Below are 20,695 nucleotides of genomic sequence, written 5' to 3' on the forward strand. Positions count from 1 at the left end.
GTTCAAATTTCAGCTCCATCACACATTGGCCCTGTGAACTCTGAAAACTTGAGAGTTCAGTTTTCTCAGAGCAAAAACCAAACCAAACCAACCAACCAAAAAATAAATAAATAAATAAATAAACCCACAAAAAAACAAAAACCCACCCGCCTCCACCCAAAGCAAGAAAAAAAATCCCCCAAACACCAAAAGAAGAGGACAATAACAACTATATGTTTAAATACTGTGGAGAATTAAAAGATAAAATAGATGAATACAGCTAGCATGCTTCTTAGCATGTAGAAGATACTTAGTAATAACAGGGAAAAATGTTATGCCCTATAACATTGCTAAATAAGAGATATAATAAGCAAGCATATTATTATGCACATTTTAGAGCATAAACTATCATGGTAAATGAGAGATTGGTTTTGATTTTTATTTATCAGCTTTGAATTCTGTTAAGTCTGTTTTAAAACTTGATGTCAGTTATAGGTCCAGATAAATGTATCTGAAATTTTGATAAGAAACATTTCAGTTAGGGCACTATAGATAGGGAATTACTGTGTCAGGAATATACAAGCAACCCCTGTTCACAATCGCTTGATCTACCACAACTAGAAGCTTGATCCTCTGCCCCTGGTGAGGACAGTTGATCTTGGTTCTCCAGTTTAGAATAGTTGGCAACTTGACTGATCTAGATAGATTTCTCTGAGGCAGATGTAGGGTCCATTACTGACCAAAGTCGAAGAATATTAACCCACTGAATTCATCTTAAAATTCAGAATGTGTATGTTTTCTCCAAAGAAATAGCATTATTGGTGGTGGTTGTATTTGAAATAGTCTTTTGGCATAAGGTTTCAGGTACTTTCTGTCGGTAGGCTTATGTGAATTGAATTAAAAAACCATTGTGATTGGTATGGTGAGTTTTAAATAACTTATAAATGAAGTTTCAAATAATTTTTTTAGCCTTTGATTGAAAATTATAAGCATCCACTAAAGCAGAGAAGACTATAATACACCCTCATGTACCCGTGGTCTAACTTCTTCAGATGGTATTTTGCCAATATCAAGGCTTGCTTTTAAACTTCATTAGCATGGGTCCAGAATACCTCTTTACTGTATGGCTTATTTAGCTCTAGTATCAATACTTTGTACAGTGCCCCATGTACAAAGTGTCTCCACTCTGGCTGGTGGAATACTGTTTCTCCCCCCCGTAGGCTATTCGGGATTTCTATTGCTTTCCAGTGTATTTTTCCCATGTAGCATGGAATTTCACCTCACGTATCTATAGAGTAGAACTTGTCAGAAGATCTAGGGGAGCCCACTGCAGATATCTGGATCCCTCTCTGTCCAACTTCCTAAGGCCTTACAGATTCTAGCCACCTTGACCTCCTTGAAGGTCTATCTCCTTAAGTCAGGAAGTCTTCAAAGTTCTGTTTGGGTTCCCTCTCCTTGCTTTGTGGCTTGGAAACTTACTCAAGGCAGTAAGCTGGGGCAATCCTAGGGTTCCCTTATTTGTTTCCTTTTTCTTGGGGAATCACAGTTTTGTGCTACCTTATTATTCAGTGTCTGAAATAATTGTTTCATACATTTTGCCTACTTTTCTAATCGTTTGTGGTGAGACAGCTATTCCCAGAGCTTTTAACATCCCTGTGGGTGAAAGGTCACTTAACTATAATATTATTTTATTTGTGATTTCTCTATTTTTTTTGTCATTTCCACTGAGAATTTATCAACTTTATGAGTCTTTTTAAAAAATTAACTATCTTTCTGGTTCATTAATTTTCGCCTTTATTTCTATTTGTCTTGAGTATAATTTTCTGGTTTTTTCCCCTAACTCTTTGAAATGGCTGCTTAGATAATTTATTTTAGCTTTTATTATTTTCTGGTGTGTGTTTTTAATGCTATAAATTTTCATCTTTACTGTGCTTTAGCTAGCCTACATACTTTTGATATGCCATATTTTAGTTTTTATTCAGTTCAAATATTTAAAAAATATCTATTGTAATTTCCTCTTTCCCATGGGTTATATTGAAAAATTATTTCCAAACATTTAGAGGCTTTTCTAGTTGTCTTGTTTTTTTCTTGCTTAATTTCACTGTAGTCACAGAACATAATCTGAACTCTTTCATTTTTTTTTTTAAAGATTTTATTTTTAAGTAATGTCTACACCCAATGTGGGGCTCGAACTCACAACCCTGAGATCGAGAGTCACATGCTCTACCTAGTGAGCCAGCCAGGCGCCCCTGAACACCTTTCATTTTTGAAATGTATTGAGATTAGCTTTATGGCACATCATAGGTTTATTTTAAGAAGTATAACAGACACACATGTTTAGAATGAATATTACACAGTTTTGGGATGTAGTTAAATAAGTGAATTTAACTACCATTTGTTCAAATCTTATATCTTACCTTCTCCCCACCCCCCAACACCTTCTTATTTTATTAGTTACTGAAAGAACTCACAGACAAATCCTGATTGTAGACTTGCAAGTTCAAAATTGTTTTGTATTCTTTTTGGAGTGACCTCATCATCATGCAATGTCTCTATTTCTACAAATATTTCTTACATTGAAGTGTATCGATATTGACATTATCTCATTTTTCTTTTTTTAGTGCTTGCATGATATTTTTCCCATACTTTTACTTTCACACTTTGTTTTATAGTTAATGTGTTCATTTTGAAAGCTGTCTATAATTTGCTTTTTTCAGTCTGACAGCCTTTTTCAATTGTGCTATTTAGTCTATTTATTGATTGATTACTGTTATATTTGGATTTAAATCTCTCTTCTTTGTTTTCTATTTGTTCCAATCCATTTTCTTTTTTTTCCCCTTCTTTCTTACCTTCTTTGGTTTAATGTTATTGCATTTTCTTTTTAGCTTGTTAGCTTACATTCTTTTAATTTACTTTGAGTGCTTAACCTGGAAATTGTAGCATGTCCTTGACTTATTAGAGTCTAACATAAATTAGTACTTTTATCACTTTTTTTCTATAGTTTTGATACTTGAAGAATAACTTGACTAGATACAACATTGTGAACACAGTTTCCCCCCTTGAGCTCCTCAAGGAAAATTAAAGCCATTGTTTTGCCATTTATCTTGCATTTGAGAAGACTGATGCCAATGTGACTTTCTTTCGTTGTTAGTGACTTGATCAGAGTATTCTTTTTTCTTTAATTTTTTATTGTTATGTTAATAACCATACATTACATCATTAGTTTTTGATGTAGTGTTCCATGATTCATTCTTTTTCTTGAATTTTTATCAGTAACGTATCTCTTCTATGCTATATTTAATTAATGTTGGAATATTATGTTATAGACTCCTCTGCTTTGTGGGTATTTTTGTGGGGCATATTTGATTCTAACTTTGTTGTTGTTTTTTTAATATTGTTGACTCTTGGGGTGCCAGTCCACCATGCAGTCAAAAATCTACATAAAATTTTTGACTCCCTCCAAACTTAACTACTAATATCCTACTGTTGATCAAAAGCCTTATTGATAACATAAGCAATTGGTTAGCACATATTTTGTATGTTATATGTTGTATACTGTATTCATATAATAAAGTAAGCTAGAAAAAAGAAAATGTTATTAAGAAAATCATAATAAAAATACATTTACAGTACTGTACTGCATCTATTGAAAAAAAATCTACATATAAGTGGTCCTGCACAGTTCAGACCTGTGTTAAGGCTCAATTGTAGTTGCTTTGTATGGATGTTGATTCCTTTTGTTGTTGTTGTTCATGATAATGTGCAGAATTTTCCTGGATCAGCGGTAATAGGCAATTCTGTGAATGGACTAAAGGTTTTAGGTGACTTTACAAGGTTTCTTGAGTGGCACTGTACATTATTAATACAGTGAAATGGAGTTTCTTTAATAAATGGGGAACTTTTTGGGAAAAGTTAAGTTTGTTTTCAGATCCTTCGATGACATCTTGTTTTACGGAGCCCTGAGCCACCAGTGGACGCTTCCCTTTTCATAGGATATTTCTTAGAGTGTACATTAAAAAAAAAAAAAAATTCCCCCTGTGGTTATGTTTTTTTGTTGGATTTCAGTTGGGTGTGAAAGTAGATATCCATGTTCAAAATGTCATTCTGACATGGAATTCATGTTAATTTATTCAATGTATAATTTTAAAATTTAATTTAAGTATAGTTTTACTTTATGGTAAATATAGTCTTTATTTATAGAACTCTACTTAAGAGACTATTTGAAGTATTGGTGTTTTTTTTGAAAGATAAAATATTAGGATATTTGTTTTGATTACATGTGTTTAGAACTTATTAGCCAATTAAGAAACTTGACGTATTGGTTTTTGAGGGCAGTAATTCATTTTATGTAGGGATGTTATGGTGATTGTTCCTATTCTGTAGATATTGAAAGCATTTATCTGGTATAATAGGACATCTGCTGTCCATTTATTGCTTATATATTATGTGTTCTAGAGTGCCACATTTTTTATCAAATGTTTCTTTGCTTTATAATATATCTCCATTTTGGTTATGGTACTCTAGAGACTTCCAGAGTGATTTATCAGAATGGTATTTATTTAATGAACAAGGGACAAATAACATCTTAAATTTTAGTGTACTTTCTTTAACTTTTTTGTTTGGTCAGGGTAGGAAATCTCTTTATTGTGATCTGATACTTTCTTCTTGATGGAGATCCTTCAAATATATAAAGTTACTTAATAAAGTAAATGGAGTTGTTCATATGTGTAAGATATATAAAGTAATTCTCATGACAACTAAGAAGTCAGCAGCTTAATTCATTTTAAATCTTTGTTTGAATTTTGTGGTCCTTTTAAACAGCCTTTAATAATGTCATTTTGCCTGTATTTCGGACTTAATCTTTTCCCCCTGTATTCTCTCTGGAGTAATTTTTTGCTTCTTGTAGCCTATAAGCAAAATTAAGAGGCCTATACTATGATAATTAAAATAAAAACATTAAAACATTAGAGGGGAAAAGCCCAGTAGCTTATATTGCATACTGTGATATTTTAAAACTTCTTACTTTCTTTAAATTTGACGTCATGGATGGCTTAACTTTCAGATCTGCTGTTGCTATCATAGTTCTTTGAGCCACATCAGCAACATTCCAAAATGGCATGGGTTGCATATATTCACATATGGTGAATAATGGGCAAGATGTTTTGGAGAATGGCAGTCATAGGTTTTCTACAGCATAATGTTTGTGTTAGGGAAAACCATGAGATGAGTTTGGAGATAATTGTGTGTTTTTATGAATTGAGGATATTGGGAGGAATAGAGATTTGGAAAGTAGGTGCTGTGGGAGGGTGGGCAGATAGTAATTGATAGAAGGCCTCTAATTGTGGTATCTAGCTTTGCTGTGGTGGTGGTAGAGTAATCCTACTTTCTGGTTTCTCTGGGGCAGTGCCAATTTAGGCCTGTTGTCTTTATGTTACTGTGCCCGTCTCGACTCTCAAAAATATCCCCTATTCTTCAGAAGCTTATATGATAGGTGATGTGATTTTCTTGTTAATAGCAAATCTGTGAAGATCATGTATTTGGCTTCTGTGGGTTTCCTGGGGAGAAGACGTGGATTGTTGGCCAAGGTTATCATTCCTTACCTTCCTGTATAAAAGAAATATATTGAGACTTGAGTAATCCTTATGCCAGCTTTAAGATTTTAAAGGTTTATCAAAATCAAAATGCTGCTCTTTACTGGATTAGCTATAGCATGAGGGAAACATACTTAATATGCTTCCGATTCAGATTTTACTCATTCATTCAGATTAGCCCATCCCTAAGTTATGTCTTTCTCGGTGCCTGCCTGCTCCCAAATCACTTGTCTGCTATCTCACAATTCAGTTAGGTAACCCTGAAAGGTAGTTATTATCCCCCTTTTGTAGATAAGGAAACAGATGCCCAGAGAGGAAATAACTTGTTTGAGGACACCACTATATAAGAAATCCTTTATTTTTTTTTAACTTAATACTTGTATAACTTTGGGTATATTAATAGCAGATACATCTGTTTTTTAAGATACAGTGAGAAAACATGATTTCACCCAAATCCACCTCATTTGTAAACCACAAATGGTTGCACATTTTTGTCAGTGTATTTTTTTTACAAAAGGGCAAACCACTAAGAAATGAGCTTACATTAAAGATTCATTAAAAAAGAGAAACTTAGTTTTGTTGTTAGAGTTTAAACTATGTTAACTTGTCTTTTATACTCCGCATTTTCACTAGTTAAATGAAAACTAATTGCAAGAATCATATTTTGGTCCTGAACAATGTAGAACCAAATTAAAATAATATACTCTGTGTATATACATAAAATATATATGTATAGTGGTTGAGGCTATCACAAAAAAGGCCCCTCTCCATTTTTATTATTATTACGTTCTTTTAATAGAAAACTTTAAATTTTATATGATTACTGGTCAAAGATTTTAGAATAATCTGTTAAAATTTCTATATATTCACATATAATAGATTTAATTAGAAATGAATAAACTAACATTTGTGGGGGAAATAAATTGTCAGGATAAATTAAAACTTTATGTGGAAAGAAGTCCTGTGTCAAAATTAAGAGAAGGAGCAATCAAACTTAAAGAGAAAATGATAGAAATTTAATTTTTATAAATTAGGATAATAAACCCATGTTTTCATCGTAGCAAGAAATATTGTAACTTCTCAAAATCATATATTAAAAAATGTGTGTGACTTTATCATATAATATTGCTCTTCATTCACTGAGTAAACCAGTTAGGGATGAAAGAAGATAGGCATTACTGTTGTTGCAACCCATGTAATTCTCTTCAAGACCTACATATGTCCTAAATACCCAGGTCTCATTTATGCAATCTCTCTGTCATCCTTTGGGGGAGTAATTTGTGTTTGCTCTTTTCTGTTTTGCTTGTTTAGTCTAGCTAAGGATTTACCAAATATGTAGGTATTCTCAGAGAACCAGATTTTGGCTTTTTTTCATTATTGCTTTCTATTCTATTGATTTTTGCTCTTTAATGTTTCCTTCCTTCTCCCTACTTTGGGTTTACTTTTTGCTCATCTTTTTCTGGCATCTTAAGATGAAACCTTAGGCATTTGATTTTAGACCTTTCTTCTTTTTTAATATAAACATTTAAAGCTATAAGATTACCTCTAAACATTGCTTTTAGCTCATCTTATAAATTTTCCTATTTGTATTTTCACTGTCATTCAGTTCAAAATATTTTCTAATTTTTCTTATGATTTCTAATGAATTATTTAGAAGAGTATTTAATTTCTCTCTTTTTCTAGATATTTTATTGTTATTAAACTCTAGTTTAATTCTGTTGTGGTAAGATAAACATTTTGTATGATTTCTACTTATGAATTGATCCTTTGATCATGATGAAGTATCTATTTTTTTTTTTTTTGGGTGATACTTTTAGTTTCTCAAGTCTAATTTATCTGATATTAATATATTCATTCCACCCTTCCTGTGCTTACTGTTTGCATGATATATCTATTTTTAGCCATTACTTTCAAAGTAATGGCTAACTTTTTAAAGTAAATATCTTGTAGATAGCATGTAGTTGTGTGTTGCCTTTTGATTCATTTGGACAAGGTTTTTTGTTTGTTTTTTTTTTCTTAAGAGAGAGAGTAAAGGGGTGGAGGGGCAGAGGGAGAGGGAGAGAGAATCTTAAGCAGGCTGCACTCCCAGCGCACAGTACAACTCGGGGCTCATCTCACAAACCTGAGATCATGACCTGAGCCGAAATCAAGAGTCAGACACCTAACAGACTAAGCCACCCAGGCACCCCAGGACAAGTTCTTCTTCTTTTTTTTTTTTTTTTTTAAGATTTTATTTATTTATTTGACAGAGAGAGAGAGAGCAAGAGCAGGAACACAAGCAGGGGGAATGGGAGAGGGAGAAGCAGGCTTCCTGCTGAGCAGGGAGCCCAATGTGGGGCTCGGTCCCAGGACCCTGGGATCATGACCTGAGCCAAAGGCAGATGCTTAACAACTGAGCCACCCAGGTGCCCCCCACCCTTTTTTTTAAAGAAGGACAAGCTGTTTTTAATTAAAGTATTGATTCTATTAATATTTAAGATATTTATTTATATATTTGGATTTAAGTCTACCATCTGATATATATCTATTTTATGTATTTTATATGCATACTTTAATGTATTTTTTTACATATTTTATATACACATAATATTTATTTTATATAATATTGTATATTATTTTATTTTAAATTTTTATGTTTGTCCCTCTGATTTTTCTTTGTACTTCTTTTCCAGCCTCCTTTTGGATTATTGAATTTTTTTTTCTTTTTTTAAATTTTTTTATTGTTATGTTACTCCCCATACATTACATCATTAGTTTTAGATGTAGTGTTCCATGATTCATTGTTTGTGCATAACACCCAGTGCTCCATGCAGAGGATTATTGAATATTTTTAAGAATTCTTGTTTATCTCATCCTTTGGCTTTTTAGCTATACATATTTGCATTTCTTTTTCTAAGGATTACAACACCCCCTTACCATTTCATTGTACTTAGAGTTACTATTTCACCATTCATATGAAATACAGAAACCTTATAACTGTATGGTCTCCATTTACATGCCATGTGTTTTATTTTATAGAGATTATATGTATTATATCTACCTTCATTATAAGCTCTACAATGAAACACTGTAATTTTTACTTTAAGCCCACATGTGTGCCACACACACACACATATGTATTTTTTTTTTTTTTAAGTAAGCTCCATGCCTGACATGGAGCCCAATGCAGGCCTTGAACTCAATGACCCTGAGATCAAGACTTGAGCCAAGATTGAGAGTCAAACACTTAGTGACTGGCACCCAAGCACATATATATATTTTAAATAAATTAAGGGAAGTAGTTTTTAATATTTCCACATATATTTAGCATTTCCAGTGGTCTTCATTCTTTCCTAAAGATCCCAAGTTTTCATCTGTCATCATTCTCTTCAGCCTTCTCTTTAGAACTTAATGTAATACAGATTTAGTATTGATGATTATGGTTTATTCTTCCCTTTATCTTAAAAATGTCTTTATTTTACTTTCATTTTTTGAGGGATATTTTTGCTAAAAATAAAATTCTGGGCTGATTGTGTTTTTTTTCTTTTTTTTTTTTTTTAAAGATTTTATTTATTTATTCATGAGAGACAGAGAGAGAGAGAGAGAGAGGCAGAGGGAGAAGCAGGCTCCCAAGGAGCAGGAAGCCCGATGCGGGACTCGATCCCAGGACCCTGAGATCATGACCTGAGCCGAAGGCAGACGCTTAACCATCTGAGCCACTCAGGCGCCCTGTTTTTTTTTTTTTCTTTCACCACGTTAAGAACTTCATTCTACTGTCTTCTGATCTCCACTGTATCAGATGAGAAGCCAGCAGTAATGGATATCATTGCTCTCCTTCTTGCTTGTAATGTGTCAGTTTTTTTTCAAGATTTCTTTTTACTTTTCTTTCAAGATTTCTCTTTACTTTTAGTTTTCATTAGTTTCATCAGTAGTCATGGTTCTCCATATTTATCTTGGCATTCACTAAACTTCCAGGACCTGAAAATTTGTCTTTCACTAAATTTGGGGAAATTTTGGCCCACAAAAAAGTTGTTTTCTATCTTATTATGTTCTCTACTTTTGGGTTTAAATAAACATGTTAGACATTTGGATATTGTCACAGAGATCCTGGAGGATCTGTTTTTATTATTGACAGTCTTTTTTCCTCTTAGTCTGTTGGATTGGGTAATCTTGATTGATTTATTTCCAAGTATACAGATTCTTTCCTCTGTTGTTACTAATCTCATTAGTGTTTAGTAGATTTTAATCTCATTCAGCATAATTTAAATTTCAGATATTGTATTTTTTAGTTATAGAATTTCATTTTTTTTTTCATTTTCTAGTTTTTCTGCTGAGATTTCTTTGTATTTATTGCAAGTATAGTTATACTTTTTAAAAATCCTTGTGCTAATTCTAAGATTTGGATTATCTCAGGGTTAATCTCCATTGATTATCTTTTTTTTTTTTTAAAAGATTTTTTATTTATTTCAGAGAGAGAGTGAGAGACAGCACAAGAGGGAAGAGGGTCAGAGGGAGAAGCAGACCCCCTGCTGAGCAGGGAGCCCGATGCGGGACTTGATCCCGGGACTCCAGGATCATGACCTGAGCCGAAGGCAGTCGCTTAACCAACTGAGCCACCCAGGCGCCCCTCTCCATTGATTATCTTTTCTTTCAAGATTGGATCACATTTTTCACGCCTTGTTGTATTATCTAGTAATTTTGGATATTATCCTGGACATGGCGAATGTCACATTTTTGAATACACTGAGTTCTGTTTTATTCCTCTAAAGAATACTGATTTTTTTGTTTGTTAGTTGTTTGTTCTAGCAGGAAAGTTAGTTGAATTAAAATTGTAAAAATCCTGTCTCTTCAGGGACATTTGATGTTTTCAGTTCTTTTATCCTTAGCTATCTGTGGAGTTTTCCCCTCCTATGCATAATGTAGGGTTCAGCCTGGGACTTACTCTGAGTAGTGTTTACATATAGAATTTTTGGCTTTCTCTTCTCCCTCTTTTTTAGGATTCCCCTTTCCTTTTCCTTTTCCAGTGATTGCTGAGTCTTTCTTCTGTTTTTTTAGGACAGAAATCCTGAAGTTTTTTGTTGGAGTTTTAGCTGCCCTGAATGGCACAGAGTTAACCTTGCCTTCAGAAAAGAAGCTGATATAAAATGGGAAACTTTCTTATTGCTCTGTTCTTTTCCCAAGTGTTGGCCCCCTATAGAATCTGACTTCTTTGGTCAGTATCCAAAAGTGCGTTTAGGTAGTTGTTTTGTATAGTTATCTATAAGATAAGTCTGGTAGAGGCTTTCTTTCAGTACTGTAAGCAGGATTTGAAATCTTTACTTTTTAAAAAAACCACAGTATATCCCAGCTTATACTGTCATTTAATACAAAGAATAGCTGGATAAGGGGGGCACCTGGGTGGCTCAGATGGTTGGGCGTCTGCCTTTGGCTCAGGTCATGATCCCAGGGTCCTGGGATCGAGTCCCGCATCGGGCTCCCTGCTCCTTGGGAGCCTGCTTCTCTCTCTCTCTCTCTCTCTCTCTGTCTCTCATGAATAGATGAATAAAATCTTAAAAAAAAAAAAAAAAAGAATAGCTGGATAAGGGTGGAGGAGAGTAATAGTTTTATTGTAATAGATGTAAGAAAAGAAGTTGAATAGATATGGAAGCCAAGATTATAGAGATAGGGAAGACACTATTTTTGAATACATTTAGATTTGTTATATTATTTGAGGAGACTTGAGTAATCAAGACTCGATTTGAACCTTTAAGACTTACACTTGCAGACATTTTTTGACCAAACCTTAATTTCCTCTAAAGTTGGCAACATATATTTCCCTCATGTCATTTTAATTGAGTATATTTATTCATAAAGAATCCTATACAGATGTTTACTTCACACAGTTATTTAGTTACCAAATCCATAACTAAAAACTAAATCATTTTAGATAGTTTTTAAGAATATTTGCATTTCATAATACAAAATATACACTAAATGAATGTAATAAAATCTACTTAATATAGGTCCCGGTCAAGACCTCGTCCACGGTCCCATAGTCGAAGCAGTGAAAGGTCCAGTCACCGAAGAACCCGTAGTCGATCTCGGGATAGAGAACGACGTAAAGGCAGAGACAAGGAGAAAAGAGAAAAGGAGAAGGATAAATGCAAGGATAAGGAATTACACAACATCAAACGTGGGTAAGTTGAAACAAATCTTAAGTAGTGATGACTCAGTGATTCCATGGCAATATTCAAACTAAATTTTCATTCTCTGAGATTTTTCTTAGATTGACAAAAGAGGAAAATAAATTACATAAAGAAGAAAGGATAAATCAAAATGGTTATCTCAGACTTTTACTGTGCTTCCTTTATATTCCTGTTTTCATTTAAGACTTATATAACAAATTTTAGAAACAAAATAAATGGCATGATCAAAGCTTAGTATGTCAGTAAAAGAAAATTTACATAATTCTTTAGGAAAGTTCTACATTCAATTTCCTTACCATGAATATGATTTTAAAATTTAAAGACTAGCTCATGATTAAAAATGTCTATTAATTTATTGTAAAGCTGTTAGGGGAAAAGGGTAAAAGTAAAACGAAGGTAGGGAACCATGTGATTTACTATTGGTTAGACTTCTTTCTATATAGAATGGGACTTGACCACTGTTAGGGGTGTGTTTGTGTGTGTGTTAGAGTGAGTGTATGTATGTGTGAGACCCAGAATTTATTTTTTCTGGAATTGGTTTATTGAAACAATTAGTCTAACTTTGTCCAGTTGGAGGTTGAAATCCATTGATAACTGTTTGTTAAATTAGAAAATGTTAAAATGAAACAAAATCTTGGTTTGTAGTTTGAATTATAGCTTCTTGTTTGTTTTATTCAAAACTGACATTGGGCTCTTTTATTATAAAAGGTAGAACATCTTGGAATTTATCCCCCTTTGTGAGTCTTTCAACACCCCATGTATATTCACTGTAATACTTCAGTACTAAAGTGTTTATCTGTAATGTATCAGTTTTCAGTGTTAAATCAAAGAGCTTGTCAGGATCTTAAATGTAGTTCCTTGAGATCTTGATTCTATGAAGAATTAAATTTATTAAAGGATATGGAACTCATCTCTCATCCTTTTCTTTTTCACAGTTGTCTGTGTGTTTATTTTTTATTTCCAGATTTACAGTGATACTATAAAACCTGTCAGATTCTTTGAAATGATAAATGTGTGGTGGACTTTGGAAGAGGATAGTATTATTATATGACTTTCTTTTTCCTGATGACCTCACAACTTTTAATGCACACCGAGCAGTTGTGGTCCTGCAAAATTCCGAGTTCTGTCTTTTTCTAGTTTTAAGGATTGTTGAATGTTATAGGAGCGGAGATGGGGTTGGATATCTGGCCATAAGGATAGGGAGGCTGAGTTAGCTAGAGTGGTAGAGTGGAATTAAGATCAGAGAGGATATGAGAGAAATCTGTTGAGAGAGGGAGAAAGTCAGGAGGATGATAGATTTGAAGAGAGGATAGAGAATGGCTTTTTGAGACTGGAAAATATGGACCAAGAGGATGAATAATTATGTCAGTCAAGGAACTACCTTGCTCCTTGTCCCTTTTTTGTTTTTCTTTTGGTTTATACTTTAGATGTTATGTGGCTATGAGAAGAGTGACTATGCTTTCTGGTAGTCATTAAATATTTGCTTTCCACTTCACCAGAATAATTACACAGTTGTATAAAATTAATATTACATAAAGCATTATTATGGAGATTTTAAAGGTAAGAAAAATGAGTGCATGGATAAAAAAGGGAGGTTGGGTGGTTTCAGGAAAGATTCTAATATGGTGACATCAATCTTGAAAGTTTGGGCCAGTTTTACAGATTGAACTCAGTGGCGATTATGTTCGAGGGACTAAATCCTGGATGACAGATTTACAAGGTAATAATGTTGTATTCTTCATTATTTTTTAAATCTCAACAAAGGGGATGAACAAGATCAAAACAAGAGGTGTCAGTTGAAGGGCTCTGGGAACCAATGTCAAAAAGCTGTTGAGTTGCTTGATTCAGTAATTTCCATGGTTTTAGTGGACCATAGTATAAGGTCACGGTGTTGTATCAGGATATTCTCTCTTGTGGTTTGTGCCGAGGACATCCAGATTCTTACCTTTTGGTAAGATCTAAAATCAGGAATTTTTTGGGGGGGTCACGTACACATTTAATGATAGTATTTATATATGTACAGATGTACCCTGCTTTGCTTCAGAAATAATTTGTCTTTTTTTTTTTTAAGCTTATGTGTTTATTTCTTAGACCTGATTTCTTAAGCCATTCAGGGCTGAGAATATATCTTTTACTCTTTTGTATCACTTAGAGTACCTAATATACATGTTAGTTGTTAATAAATATTGATTGGTTATTGATCAGATATACTCATTCGTTCGCTTGTTCAGTCAACAATATTTAAATGCCTTCTATTTATGAAGTACTGTGTTGATAACAAGGTCATAATAGTAGGCAGTCCTACTTGGAGAGTTCATGCAGATGGCAAAATAAGCATAGATAGAAGGGAAGATGTGTAAGTAATTACAGTGAAATCAGATGAATGTTTACTAGTTTGCTTGGAAACAGTGTATGAGTTAGAATGCTTTTGGCCATAATTAACAAAACCTAAACAATAGTAGCTTAAACCAGGGACAGCAGACTTCTTAGTAAAGGGCTAGATAGCAAATAGTTTAGGCTTTTTAGGCCATGTGTCTCTGTTGCAACTACTGAACACCAAGGCAGCCACAGATAATGTTAAATGAATGATATGGCTGTATCGCAATAAAACTTTTATTTACAAAATGAGCAATTGGCAGATTTGGCCCACAGGTTGTAGTTTGTCAGCTTCTGGCTTAAACCTTGAGCACAATTTTTTAGAGATTTATTTATTTATTTTATATATAGAGAGAGAGTGGGGAGGAAGGCAGAGGGAGAGGGAGAGAGAAACTCCGCTCAGCACAGAGCCCGATGCGGGGCTTGATCTCACGACCCTGCGATCACAGCCTGAGCCAAAGGCAAGAGTTGGAGGCTTAACTGACTGCACCACCCAGGTGCCCCCATGAGCACGTTTATTGCTAATAAAACAAAGAGTTTAGAGGTAAGCAGATTTGGGTACTTTTTAACTCTTCCAACAGGCCAGTCTTACTTAACCTGTTGGCTTTCATCCTCAGTCTTGACGCATTGTGGTTGCAAGATATCTCCATGAACATTAAGCTTTTTGGTCCAGACTAGTCAGCATGTCAGGGAAGGACTCTCAGAAGAAGTGGTTCTTGAAGGAAGAGATGAGAAAGAACGTTATGTGCAAAACGAACTTCATGTGGAAGGACTTAGAGGCAAGCAGGGGGGTATGGCATATTTGAGGAACTAAAATCTAATGAGGCTTGGTTTAGAGTTGAAGAGGAATAATGGTGAGAAATGAGTATTTGGAGTACCTTATAAGTTAAGTTGAGAGTTAATTCTAAAGGCAGTGAGAAGCTGATGAAGTTGCAAGTAGGGTAATGATACGATCAGGTCTACATGAGGTATGAACAAAATGCTTTATTTACCGCGGACACAATAATAATAAGTGTTTAACATTTTAAATATATTTTCTGAGTATCAGGAATTTTGCTAAGCAGTTGACATGCATTATCTTATTTACTTATCATAATAGTCTCATGAAATAGGAACTTTTATTATCCTTCATATAGATGAAAACTTGTAGTCATAGAGCTAGTAAATGGTAGAGTTAGGCTTCTAATCCATGTTTCCTGACAAGAGCATTTTGACTCTTAACAGTACATTATCCTCATTCCTGTAGTAATCCATAATCATTGATGATGAGATATAATGTTTGAGATCAAGTGGTATGCTGTTGCTTAAACTTCCCTAGAAAATATGTAAAGAGAACTGAAAGAATTTCTGTGCCTTATTTTTCTTTGATCAGGCCAGAAATCTGTCATTAGTAAAGATTGGTTCTTTCTTTTCTCCCTATATTCTTTCTCACGTATTTTCCTACAATAGCATTTCATATGTTTATTTAGAATTATATTTAATAAAAACCACAAAATTTCGAGTCCTTAAATTTATTTCTATGATCATTTTATGAGCTGTCTCTTGCCAAATGATTTCACCCCCTTGCGAAAAAAGTGGTTGGAGAAAAAGGAAAAAAATTCACAAATCATATAATTAGGACTTATATATTAGTTCATTGTGGTTGAGCGACCCAAGAACAATATTTTAGCTTATGTTACACTAAATAACCTGGCTGCTTCCCCACATAAGAGAAGATAACACTTATGCTTCTTTATGTATAACAATGTTTATTTTTATCAATCCAGTTTGAAAATATCAATATTATATGAAAATTGATAGAATATAAAGCATACATTTATAAAGTACAAATTAAGAAGAGTAAGAACAATAATAGTGAAGGACTATTTTACAAATTGGGAAGAATAAAAGTGGGAGAGGAAGGAATGTGCAAGAAGAATTTAATGAGCCTAATGATGAGGAAGAGTTACTTTATTAAACTTTTGAGGAAGAAGATACCAAATTAGATAATTCTGAAAAATCTTATAAATACAGCAGATAATTAAATATAGTTCTTGGAATTCCTGGAACATTTGAATGATTACATCTTATAGGGTTGTAAATTGATCTTTTCATTTTATTAAGCTACTGAATAAGGAAGGCCTAATAAAAGCTGGGAGGGTATCAGGAGTTTGTAGGGGCTAAAAGGTGTCTTTCCTTATAACACTATATGAAGGATTAATTTAAGAAAGACACCAACTGGGGCGCCTGGATGGCTCAGTTGATTAAGCGTCCGCCTTCAGCTCAGGTCATGATCTCGGGGTCCTGGGATCAAGCCCCATGTCTGGCTCCCTGCTCAGCAGGGAGTCTGCTTCTCCCTCTCCTGCTGCCCCTCCCCCTCTCCCTGCTCATGCTCTCTCACAAATAAATAAATAAATAATCTTTAAAAAAAAAAAGAAAAAGACACCAACTGAGCCTTGTCTTACATTTTTTTGAAGATGGTTTAATGATGTTAATTTTCAATGTTTTACATTTATACAATTTGCTTTTTCAGACTATTTTGCCTTTAAACATTGATACAGATTTTTGTTTTTATTAGCTTCCCCCCAAATTTTTAAAACTTAAAATATTTATCGTATCATTAGCTATTTGTATTTATTTTATAGAAATGTTTTGAAATATGAAAACAAATTTTATTAATAGTAGTTATTATGTTGAAGTTGGACACAACATTATTTTGTTAAGCACACTTATACTGAGAGTCAAAAATCAGAAATATGAAACTTGTCATGACATCTCATAATTACAGCTTGGTTTAATGATTGTGAACATTAGACACCCCATCTGAGTCTTCTGTGTATTCATATTGTGTCGTTCTTAGCAACATTTGATCAAACTCCATCAAGTATAGTTGGCTATTATAAAACATCTTTTATAGACTTTTTTGAAAAATTGGTTGTGAGGGGCACCTTGGTGGCTCAGTTGGTTAAGTGGCTGCTTCTGGCTTAGGTTGTGATCCCAGGGTCCTGGAACCAAGCTCTGTATCGGGCTCCCTGCTCAGTGGGGAGTCTGCTTCTCCCTCTCCCCTCACCCTGCTCGTGCTCTTTCTCTCTTTCTCTCAAATAAATAAATAAAATCTTTTTAAAAAAAGATTGGTTGTAAATAAAAATGTCAATACGACCAGTGACATTGTACTGTTATTTATTTATTTATTTATTTATTTAGCATATAATGTAGTATTTGTTTCAGGGGTACAGGTCTGTGATTCATCAGTCTTACACAGTTCACAGCTCACCATAGTACATACCGTCCCCAGTGTCCCTCACCCATCCCTCCAACCCCCCTCCCTTCCAGCAACCCTCAGTTTGTTTCCTGAGATTAAGTCTCTTATGGTTTGTCTCCCTCTCTGGTTTTGTCTTGTGTCATTTTTTCCCTCCCTTCCCTTATGATCCTCTGTCTTATTTCTCAAATTCCTCATATCAGTGAGATCCTATGATACTTACCTTTCTCTGATTGACTTATTTCGTTTAGCATAATACCCTCTAGTTCCATCCACGTTGTTGCAAATGGCAAGAATTCATTTTTTTGATGGCTGCATAATATTCCAGTGTGTGTGTGTGTGTGTGTGTATACCACATCTTCTTTATCCATTCATCTGTTGGCTCTTTCTAGGCTCTTTCCATAGTTTGGCTATTGTGGACATTGCTGCTATAAACATTGGGGTGCACGTACCCCTTAGAATCACTACATTTGTATCATTGGGGTAAATACCCAGTAGTGCAATTGCTGGGTCTTAGGGTAGCTCTGTTTTCAACTTTTTGAGGAACCTCCATACTGTTTTCCAGAATGGCTGCACCAGCTTGCATTCCCACCAACAGTGTAGGAGGGTTCCCCTTTCTCCACATCCTCGCCAACATCTGTCCTTTCCTGACTTGTTAATTTTAGCCATTCTGACTGGTGTGAGGCGGTATCTCATTGAGGTTTTGATTTGGATTTCCCTGATGCCAAGTGATGTTGAACACTTTTTGATGTGTCTGTTGGCCATTTGGATGTCTTCTTTGCAGGAATGCCTGTTCATGTGTTCTGCCCATTGTTTGATTGGATTATTTGTTCCTTGGGTGTTGAGTTTGATAAGTTCTTTATAGATTTTGGATACGAGCCCTTTATCTGATATGTCATTTGCAAATATCTTCTCCCATTCTGTCGGTTGTCTTTTGGTTTTGTTGACTGTTTCCTTTGCTGTGCAGAAGCTTTTTATCTTGATGAAGTCCCAATAGTTCACTTTTGCCCTTGTTTCCCTTACCTTTGGCGATGTTTGCAGGAAGAAGTTGCTGCGGCTGAGGTCAAAGAGGTTGCTGCCTGTGTTCTCCTCAAGGATTTTGATGGATTCCTGTCTCACATTTAGGTCTTTCATCCATTTTGAGTCTGTTTTTGTGTTTGGTATAAGGAAATAGTCCAGTTTCATTCTTCTGCATGTGGCTGTCCAATTTTTCCAGCACTCATTTGTTGAAGAGACTGTCTTTTTTCCACTGGACATTCTTTGCAGGTTTGTCACAGTTTAGTTGACCATAGAGTTGAGGGTCCATTTTTGGGCTCTCTGTTCTGTTCCACTGATCTATGTGTCTGTTTTTGTGCCAGTACCATACTGTCTTGATGATGACAGCTTTGTAATAGAGCTTGAAGTCCGGAATTGTGATGCCACCAGCTTTGTTTTTCTTTTTCTTTTTTTTTTTTGTGTTTTTCTTTTTCGACATTCCTCTGGCTATTCGGGGTCTTTTCTGGTTCCATACAAATTTTAGGATTATTAGTTCCATTTCTTTCAGAAAAGTTGATGGTATTTTGATAGGGATTGCATTAAATGTGTGGATTGTTCTAGGTAGCACAGACATTTTCACAATATTTGTTCTTCCAATACATGAGCATGGAACGTTTTTCCATTTCTTTGTGTGTTCCTCAGTTTCTTTCATGAGTATTCTACAGTTTTCTGAGTACAGATTCTTTGCCTCTTTGGTTAGATTTATTCCTAGGTATCTTATGGTTTTGGGCACAGTGGTAAATGGGATCGACCCCTTAATTTCTCTTTCTTCTGTCTTGTTTTTGGTGTATAGAAATGCAACTGATTTCTGTGCATTCATTTTATATCCTGCCACTTTACTGAATTCCTGTATGAGTTCTAGCAGTTTTGGGGTGGAGTCTTTTGGGTTTTCCACATAAAGTATCATATCATCTGCAAAGAGTGAGAGTTTGACTTCTTCTTTGCCGATTCGGATGCCTTTTATTTCTTTTTGTTGTCTGATTGCTGAGGCTAGGACTTCTAGTACTACGTTGAATAGCAGTGGTGATAGTGGACATCCCGGCCGTGTTCCTGACCTTAGGGGAACAGTTCTCAGTTTTTTCCCATTGAGTATGATATTCACTGTGGGTTTTTCATAGATGGCTTTTATGATATTGAGGTATGTACTCTCTATCCCTGCACTGTGAAGAGTTTTAATCAAGAAAGGATGCTGTACCTTGTCAAATGGTTTTCCTGCGTCTATTGAGAATATCATATGGTTCTTGTTCTTTCTTTTATTAATGTATTGTATCACATTGATTTGTGGATGTTGAACCAACCTTGCAGCCCAGGAATAAATCCCACTTGGTTGTGGTGAATAATCCTTTTAATGTACTGTTGGATCTTATTGGCTACTGTTTTGGTGAGAATTTTTGCATCCATGTTCATCGGGGATATTGGTCTGTAGTTCTCCTTTCTGATGGGGTCTTTGTCTTGGTTTTGGGATCAAGGTAATGCTGCCCTTATAAAATGAGTTTGGAAGTTTTCCTTCCATTTCTGTTTTTTGGAACAGTTTCAGAAGAGTAGGTATTAATTCTTCTTTAAATGTTTGGTAGAATTCCCCTGGGAAGCCATCTGGCCCTGGGCTCTTGTTTGTTGGGAGATTGTTGATTACTGCTTCAATTTTCTTACTGGTTATGGGTCTGTTCAGGTTTTCGATTTCTTCCTGGTTCAGTTTTGGTAGTTGATACATCTCTAAGAATGCATCCATTTCTTCCAGATTATCTGGAAAATTTGCTGGCATATAGTTGCTCATAATGTTTTCTTATAATTGTATTTCTTTGGTTTTGGTTGTGATCTCTCCTCTTTCATTCATGATTTTATTTATTTCGGTCCTTTCTGTTTTCTTTTTGATAAGTTTGGCCAGGGGTTTATCAATCTTATTAATTCTTTCAAAGAACCAGCTCCTAGTTTCATTGATCTGTTCTACTCTTCTTTTGGTTTCTATTTCATTGATTTCTGCTCTGGTCTTTATTATTTCCCTTCTCCTGCTGGTTTTAGACTTTACTTGCTGTTCTTTCTCCAGCTCCTTTAGGTGTAGGGTTAGGTTGTGTATTTGAGACCTTTCTTGTTTCTTGAGAAAGACTTGTATTGGTATATAATTTCCTCTTAGGACTGCCTTTGCTGCATCCCAAAGATTTTGAACAGTTGTGTTTTCATTTTCATTAGTTTCCATGAATTTTTTTAATTCTTCTTTAATTTCCTGGTTGACCCATTCATTCTTTAGTAGGATGCTCTTTAGCCTCCATGTATTTGAGTTCATTCCGACTTTGCTCTTGTGATTGAGTTCTAGT

The 20,695-nt window shown here is 34.6% G+C and overlaps 1 protein-coding gene across 1 annotated transcript in view; it reads left to right on the forward strand.

The window, feature by feature from the left end:
- The window catches only part of RSRC1 (arginine and serine rich coiled-coil 1), a 408,321-nt gene that overhangs the window by 89,031 nt on the left and 298,595 nt on the right, over nucleotides 1-20,695 (forward strand). Inside the window, exon 4 of the mRNA XM_081828722.1 lies at nucleotides 11,552-11,725. Within this exon, the coding sequence (XP_081684848.1) occupies nucleotides 11,552-11,725 (174 nt within the window). The remainder of the gene's footprint in view (nucleotides 1-11,551; nucleotides 11,726-20,695) is intronic.

The sequence above is a fragment of the Leptonychotes weddellii genome, chromosome 1, assembly GCF_054177405.1.
Source record: "Leptonychotes weddellii isolate Sample4059 chromosome 1, ASM5417740v2, whole genome shotgun sequence".
NCBI lineage: Eukaryota > Metazoa > Chordata > Mammalia > Carnivora > Phocidae > Leptonychotes > Leptonychotes weddellii.